The 9,144-nt window shown below is 22.4% G+C and overlaps 2 protein-coding genes across 2 annotated transcripts; both read left to right on the forward strand.

Annotated features, from left to right (window-relative positions):
* Positions 1-322: 322 nt before the first annotated feature.
* On the forward strand, positions 323-1,700 carry PVX_014625 (variable surface protein Vir7, putative; the record flags this gene model as incomplete). Its single annotated transcript, XM_001612516.1, has 3 exons — positions 323-340; positions 476-1,390; positions 1,506-1,700. The coding sequence occupies 3 exons, from the start codon at positions 323-325 to the stop codon at positions 1,698-1,700; spliced, it is 1,128 nt and encodes a 375-aa protein (XP_001612566.1).
* A 4,035-nt stretch (positions 1,701-5,735) lies between these two features.
* PVX_014630 (variable surface protein Vir6, putative) lies at positions 5,736-7,384 on the forward strand (the record flags this gene model as incomplete). The annotated part of the gene is made up of 3 exons (XM_001612517.1): positions 5,736-5,771; positions 5,916-7,115; positions 7,226-7,384. 3 exons carry the CDS (start codon positions 5,736-5,738, stop codon positions 7,382-7,384), a joined length of 1,395 nt encoding a protein of 464 aa, XP_001612567.1.
* Between the last annotated feature and the right edge of the window lie 1,760 nt (positions 7,385-9,144).

Here is a 9,144-nt window from a genome sequence, read left to right on the forward strand (position 1 = left end):
ACTATAAATATATTTTGAGTTTAACTTATAAGAATATTTTTCTATTTTTCAATTTATTATATCATTTGTTTGAATCATTATTTAATCCTTTCTATTAAACTAAATTTTACATGAACATATCTTTTTTAAAATAAATAATAGTAAAAGTGATCTTAAAATATATTTTATTCTATAAAAAAAAATTATTTATATTTATTTATGATGAATAAGCATACAATTACATATTTTGTTATATGACTTTTTTGATGTGTCAGCACACGCACATTTATATATTTCATTATTCTTCTATTGTGCGTATCCCAAATTTTGACCATAATTAAAAATGTCTAATTATCTTGGAGTATTTTTTATTTATATAAAAACCACAGCTCCGTATATTTAAATATTTAGTTTTTTAATAAAATTCTCTAATTTATGCTTCTATAAAATAAAAAGTTAAACATCATATATATTTTATATTTTTTCCAATAATTAGGATCAGGAATTAAGCAATTTACATACACAATATTATTATGGTAAATTAGATGAAGGATGGAAAAATTGTCAAGATTATTCATTCTATAATACAGCAAAAGAAAAATTAAATGAATACAGAGTACCTCGAGATGATTCTGATAAAATTCTAAAAGCCTTATGTTATGTATATAGAACGAGTTCAAGAAGTGAATTTTATAGCAATACCTGTATCTTTTTGTACTTTTGGTTAGGCGATATATTATTAAAAAAATTAACGGCAAAAGAATTCTATTCAGAAATTATTCTTAAACTTTTCCAAATCTTAAAAAATGATAATGGGCAGGTTTGTACCAATCCTTATCCTTATATGCATAAGGATGATTTTGAAAAAGTTAAACTAATTTTTGATTGTTCAGAAGATTACAAAAATTATAGTATGCACTATATTAATCATAATATATCCTGTAATAGTAAATATAAGACTTATTTTAACACACATATGAATATTTATGGCGAGTTTTACAATGAATGCGAAGTGGAAGAAAAAGAAAATAAGTATTGTGAAGAATTTAAAAAGTATTTTCCTGTTAGGAAGCAAAATCTTTTATCTAAATGGAAATGTAATTTACAAGAAATTGATCCACGTATTAAGAACATAGAAGAAGAGGATGAGAGAGAGGAAGAGGAAGTACATTCATCACCAAGGTCTACAGAGGAAGGACCAGGTTCAACATTATCACGAGGATTTACAGATGTAAGGGTGCCTGATGCAGGAATTTCCGATGCCCGTAGTCCTTATTTCGATGGAGCTGTTTCTGAAAATGGTAGTGCTGCAACTCTTTCAAATGATTCTACCACTTCTATAACATCTAAAAGTATAACTGGTGCTGTATCAGTTGCTGGATTTTTAGTTCCTTCTTATCTTATGTACAATGTAATTAGCATTATGATTATAAAATTAAATACCATATTTTACATTTAATTAAATTCATTCATTTTTAAATAAAACTACAAATTATATGTATAATATAAATTACTTTATTTATTAGTATACGTCCGCTGGGACCTGGATAAGCAAATTATTAGGAAGGAAAACAAGAACAAATTTTAATCCGTATGCAAATCCAGAGTTAATGGCAAATTTTTCTATGCCTGAGAATTTCTATTCAGAGAGAAGTAGATATAATATATCGTATGGTCCTGAAATGATTATCCCTTTAAAAAAGACACGCAATTATAATTAAAAAGAGTTTACTTTGATTAGTGCCATTCTACATATAAGATTATCCAAAAAGTTACCATGAAATATTTATTGACAAAAATAATGAGGAAATATAAATGAATATGTTTATCTAACAATAAATTTTTCTCAATTCACGCAATGAATAGTAAAATAACGAAATTATAATATATCGAAATATAAATTATAAATATATATTAATTTATTTTAGAATATATAAGGCCAAATAATTATTTGTATTATGATATGTAAAGTAGGTACCAAAAAAAATTATCTTACTAATCTTGGATTTTAAAGATTAAGATACATTTCTGTCAATAAATACAATGTAAACATCATATATATATTCGTTATTATACATTTTATGATATTTCTTATATAACAATCTCAAATTCAAGAAAAATCATAATGTATAGCAATTTAATATAAAGCACATAAACATATAATGCGATAGAAAATTATTACCTATTGCTCCATACACAGCGGTTATAGCCTTGTTTCAGTATATTTCTTACGTATTAGCATCTTATGTACCAATACGTAATGTATAAATATACTGCGCATAGTAGAAGTATAATATGTTGCACATGCATTTCATTTAATATATGTGTTTTCCAATCCGAATATTTTAGGAATATAGGAATCATATGCACGTATTCTTTTATATATATATATGTAAAAAAAAAAATTTAATACATTATTAACATAAGTTTATAAAATGTGTACATCATGAAATATTATATTTAAGAAAAATATTACTTTTATAAATAAAATATTTAATATAAATACTTAGTGATCTATCTCACAATTTAACAATTTTTTGTAATATATAATATATGTGTACAAATAAAAATTTTAATTCAATATTTTTATTTTTATAACAAAATATATAATGCCTTACCCAACCATTGAATACTCTGAAAATTAGGGTATAAGCATTGCATAAGTTGTACGTGTATTTTTTTTTTTTAATTCAAATTAATGAAATATATATTTTTATAATTCTAATATAATATAAATATATTTCTTCCATGAATTATACATACCTATACTTTTTTTAGTATTCTCCTTTGAAAACTATAATGTTATATGTATTTTATGTATAATTAAATAAACAATTGATTATGATTACTGATTCTGACCCCAAATGCTCACAATGTGGAAATAATATAAAAAGTAAATTAAAGAATGTGGAATAATTGAACTGTTTAAGCAAATTTGTCACATTATACTAAATATACTTGATTTTATGGGTAAAACTAAAGCATCGAATGATAATAAATCGTACAACATATGATATACTGGTTATATGATAATGTTATAAAAATTACTTAAAATTCAACTATAATTCGTGGTTTCTAAAATGTTTTATACATTACTATGAGTTATAGAGCTACTCATTTTAAATATATTTCCCTCACGGATTATAAAATACATAAAGGTGAATTTAGGGAGAAACATATTTTATATGAATTTATTGAATGTTATGATGATTATAAAATATAATTTATAGTCAAAGTGAACTATATTCTGCAATGTATTGCAAACATGTCAAAGAAAATTTTCGATTTTATAATGAAGTTAAAGAAAATTTTACGCATGCATATTTTTGTATATATTATGAAGTACTAAGAAATTTTAAACATATATCTTGTAATTCTAAGGAGCTAAATTTTATATATAATAAATGTAAATACACGAAGTTATGCACAGAAGGTTCCAACATATAAGGTAATTATCCAATTAAAAAAAAAAGAATAAGTACATTCATATTTCTATCATTAGGTAATGATCCAGATGATATTGTAAATATTGTATTCAATATAGTAATCATGTTAGTTCCAATTTTGGCAATATACTTAATTTTGTTTAATGTAAATATATAACTTTTTTGAAAATATAAATAGACTGTAATATAATATATATATTATTTTTCTACTATTAACAAGGATAAGAATATTTAATCCAACATTTTTAATAGTTTATTCCATTTGGAAAAACACCAACCAAATTAAAACGAGAAAGAACAAATTCACGATGAAAAAAAAAAATATATTCAAGATTACAAGAAAAATTATGCTGTGTATGTGGATAACGAAATGAAAAGCAGGGTTCATTTATTCGTTCATGCTACATAAAATATAATTGAAATTTTGATTAAATGAATATATAAATCACGCAAAAAAATATGGTATATTTAAATATCATTAACTTGCAAAGTGTAGTAAAGTAAATATTATTATTTCTTTCTATTTTTTAGTATATAACCTGGGGCAATGTTTATTTTTAATTTTTTTAAATCCTCCTTCTAATACATGTATTAATAAATATCTGTAACTGAAATTACTTTTTCACCGAAAATTTGCTTTTATTTTATTTGGTAATAACTTGAAATAAAAAATGAAACAATTAATTATTATTAAAATAGTATTATATAAATATATTAGTAATAACTAACATGAGAGATATTATAATAGAAATATCTATTTAAATATACCTTCCATATAAATGTTTATAAAGTTTATAACTAATGTTAAATGCTATATATTTATTGGAGAAAATGGAGATTAATATAAATGAACGTGTGTTAACATATCCATTATGTGCTTATATATACTCATAACAACCACTATTTTCATTTTATATATTACGAAAAAAAAAAATTAATGATATATGTGTGGAATTTCCTTATTAACTGATAAAATTTATATTTTAAAAAAAATAGCAATATTATTAATTTCTCTAATATGATACATGTTTTCTATATACGTTTAACTAATAATAAAAATAACAAGAAAAACATGCATGAAAATATTTTTTATTAAATTTCACTCAAGAGGATAAAAATATATATTATATTTGAGCTAAAATTAACAGAAAAATATTTTGCATGGAAATAAATGTGTCCTCAATTATTTAAAATTGTATGTTAAAATTAAGTTTACTTTAATATATTCTACTATGAATATTATATAAAACTAATTACATGAATTATAAAACATATTTAAGTGCAATACTCCATTCCCATAATTATATTTTCGTATTTGTGCAAAAGAAATGTATTTTCAATATTATTTTATTCCACATTCTAAAGGAGATTTCTCTAATATTAAGAAAATATAATTTTAATTTAAATAACGTTCTAAAAAAAAAATAAATATTAAAGCTATCAGTGATAAAAAGCGATGTACCCATGACGTATGATGAATGAATAAAATGAACCAATTGGTTATACTTTAAAATTAATGATTTATGACAAATTCTACTATTATTTTATTAAACTATATTAATGATCAAAATAAAAAAAAGTTTCTATGACAAGATAGATTGGATAATAATATGTTAACACATGAAATTCATAATATATCAGGAATTCATTTTATTTTAAAATTATATTAAGATTGATTTATAATTAAATACATTTATCATTTAATTTGCATTATATTTAATGTGAATATACTACATCTTCTTAATACATAATTTTCGTTTACTTAAATATCTATTTTTTGATATAAAAATTTTACATTTTACCGTAAATTATTTACCCTCGAATATTACATTAAGGATCATCAAATAAACTGTGTGATATCTTATTGTTTACTATAAATTAAGATAATTATAAATACCACATATAATAAGCATTAGTATATTATATATAAATATTTAATACAAAAGAGTATTCCAAAAGAATACGTTAATAAAAATTAAATTATTATAATAAAAATCACTGCACATATCTATTTTTTCTATAAATTGATAATTTCCCTGTGTATCGTGCTAAGCTACTGAGCCAAATTTTATTATATGAATAACTAAATAAATAAGCATAATATACAAGTTTATTTATTGTTGTGCTATAAATTTCATTATAAAATTTAGAACAATATAATATATAAAATAATATCTAAAATTACATGATTAAATTTAAAATATCTATCGAAAAAACATTGTTTAAATGTTATTTATATCTTTCTCTAATATTTTAGCGAATAATAAATTAACAATTTTTTACAACAAGTTTAATTGTTTTTAATAAAAAATGAAGAAGAATCCATGTGAAGGGAATGCAAAAAACGTAACTCATCAGTTTTTATTTAGCATATATAAAATAAATATATATTCAAATAATACATATGAAACTTGTATAACATTAAAATTTATATATTTTAATTTTATTTTAATTTCGTTATAAATTATGATTGATCCTTTTTCCCTTTAGTATCTCCATTATAATTGTTACAATACGTTATATGAGTACTTCAAGAAATTAACTTTTAGTACGACAGATGAGGATAATTTAGAAAAAACCAAGACAGAGTTACAAATGAATACAAGAGAATATTCTGCGTATAATAATCATTTTAAAAAACTAGCAACGTTTTTGAATGGAAATCATGCTTTTATTGAATATACTCGTGTTCCAAGTTGTATTTATATTAACTACTGGTTAAATAAAAATATTCAAGAAGAACATAATTCCCTATATAATGAAAAATCTTTTGATATCTTCAAAGAATTTACCCATACTTACTCAAAAATAAAATATAACAATGAAAATAATTCATGTAGGGAATATATAAAACTTCTAAACCCGATTGAATATCATAGAATGGGTATCTTAAATACGTTGTATAATCTGTATGATCTACTTGGATCATCCGTTTACCATAATTACCCACATCCACCGTGTACTTTTGTTAGTCTATTAGCTAGAGAATATAGGGATATTTTTAGTTCTCCTGAAACGTATAAAGATTTATTTAATCAATTAAAATCACTTAAAGATTTAATTGTAAAAAGAGAATTGCACCTTAAATTAGAATGTCCAACGAAATTTTCACAGATAACATTACCAAAGGAAGATACCCACAATTCTGTAGGACATAATGTAGAGAAAGATACGAAAGTAAGTTTATCAGTTCCATCAGAAACAGATTCAACTGGTCTACAAGGAAAAAATTCAGATAGTAGGACAATTACAGAAGTAACATTACCCCTATCAACTAATCTAGGACAAACAGAATTAAATCAACCAGAGAAACCAGCAACAGGGGTAACAATCGAAAATCAACATTTAGTAACGGCCCAAGAACCAGCGCATTATTTGGGAAGGACACCAGAAGAAGAAGTACATGGAGAAACACAACATGCACAATATCGAAGATTACCAGAAGCAAGTTTCACAGAACAAAGAGTTGATGACCCATATAACACACTCAACGTGTTTTCATATCAAAGGCCTCACCATGTAGATATTCATACCCATCCAGAAAAATCAATGTCCCCTACGAGTCAATCAGAAGATGTAGGAGTAATGACAAATATACAAAACGCTTTTTCTAGCATTGTACAAAATGTTGATCCAGCACCTGTTCTTGGTGTATCTGGTGGGATGGGTGTTTTATTTGTACTTTTTAAGGTATTCAAAGTTTTAAAAATATAATCATAAGTCTATATTACTTTAAAAAAAAAATTATCGTTATCATATAATTATGTTTAAAACTCTTTAAATTTTGCTCTTAATTTTAGTATACTCCATTTGGATCCTTTTTTGGAGGAAGAAGAGGACGATTCCGTCAAATTCCTAGCAGTTTCAGAGGATTTCAACCAGATTTCGCAAATTTTCAGGAATATGAAGGTGGGCATATTGGATATGGTCCAATCAATATAAATCCTCTCGCGGAATAGGCCGTGTTGCGCTATTTCTTCAAAAATTATAAATTTATTTAAAATATCATCAAAATAAGAAACAATATAAAAAATATAACTCTTTTTAATAAATCAAATTTATCTATGAAGTAAGCACGGTATAAAAGGTTTAACTCAATTTTGCTTTATTCATTAAATAAATTATACAGAATGTATCATTCATATAAATATATTATTACAAAAGTTATGCAATAATATAAATTAATTAGGCCAAAACATATACTATTGTAAACATGCATCAAGACATTTTTGCACAATAGATACATTCCCCAAATGTGAAAAGTTATACAAAAAAAACATATTACATGTATAATATAATGATATACATTTTATAAGTAAAAATGAATAGACAAATATAATTATGCTTGAAATATATAATTATTTAAAATTTTTTATCTCAATGTAAAAAAAAAAAAATAATTATCAATATATCTCATAAAAATTCAGATTAAAAATTAATAATTGTACAAAAAATAATCATAATAAGATGTAATAAAGAACGTACACATATAAACTAATTTAAAAATATACATTCTTACATAGTATATAATAGTGTCCTTTTATTACTCAACAACGGAAATATTTATTAAGATGATTATACAATATAGAAAACTCAACGTAAATGTTCTTTTTTTCCATATATTTCTTCTATTAATCTTCTTTTATTTTAAAGTAACAACGAAAAATTATTACGTTATTTTATATATATTATGTATATATATTTYTTTTTTTTTCCTTGATGAATCTTTATTATATTACATAATAATTTAATATAACCGGAATTATAACAGTTATAGCTAAATAATTAATAGACTCTAATTTTCATAATATATCGCGATTAATAATTATAACTACAGTGTATCATTTTTTTAGAATTTTTACCTAAAATTTATATTGATAATTCCTTTCAACCTCATATTTACTAAAATTTTATAAAAATTACAGCATCATAGATTGAATACATCCTTAATTTATATTTAGATTATTAATAAATTACTTATCCCAATTGTGAGACTAGTAATATGTTCACATATAAGTTATATATACACTATTTAATAATTGTGCAACATTAATAAATTATATAGATATATGAATATGCATAATAGTTACATCATAAATGATAGAGTCATTGTTATGTATGATTCCTGTTGTATACAAAATTATCAAAATCCTTATAACTACAGAAAAACATAAATATTAGCAGTGTACACAATTTTAATCATTATTTTTTCAACTTCATTATTTTGTGGATAGTAAGTTATACTTATATATATACAGAATAATTATACCTATGTACCCTTTCCGAAAAAACTTTAATATTGCCTTTTATATTAAATTAATTAATAATTAATCATTATTATAAGCACATATAGCAAAATACTATAATTTTATATTTATTTGAAAAATCTTTTTTAAATGATTTCTTTCTATAATAAATATTAATATTATAGCATTAATGGACAAAGTATGCTAACATAATCATTATAAAATTATTGTATATTTCCACATACACTATTAGCAACTATTCATCAAAAATATACGCATGCAATATTTCTTATACTAAGTAATAGTAAAAAATAATATAATTATTATTATTTAGATAAATTTAATAATTTTTTAATTTTAGTTTGTGTTCATAATATTTGTAATATTAATTTATAAATCTCATAAATGAAAACAAAATCATATATTACATATATATTATTTATTAAACTATAATGAAATAACACTTTTAATAT

This window comes from Plasmodium vivax, genomic scaffold (genome assembly GCF_000002415.2).
Source record: "Plasmodium vivax scf_6614 genomic scaffold, whole genome shotgun sequence".
NCBI classification, from domain to species: Eukaryota; Apicomplexa; class Aconoidasida; order Haemosporida; family Plasmodiidae; genus Plasmodium; species Plasmodium vivax.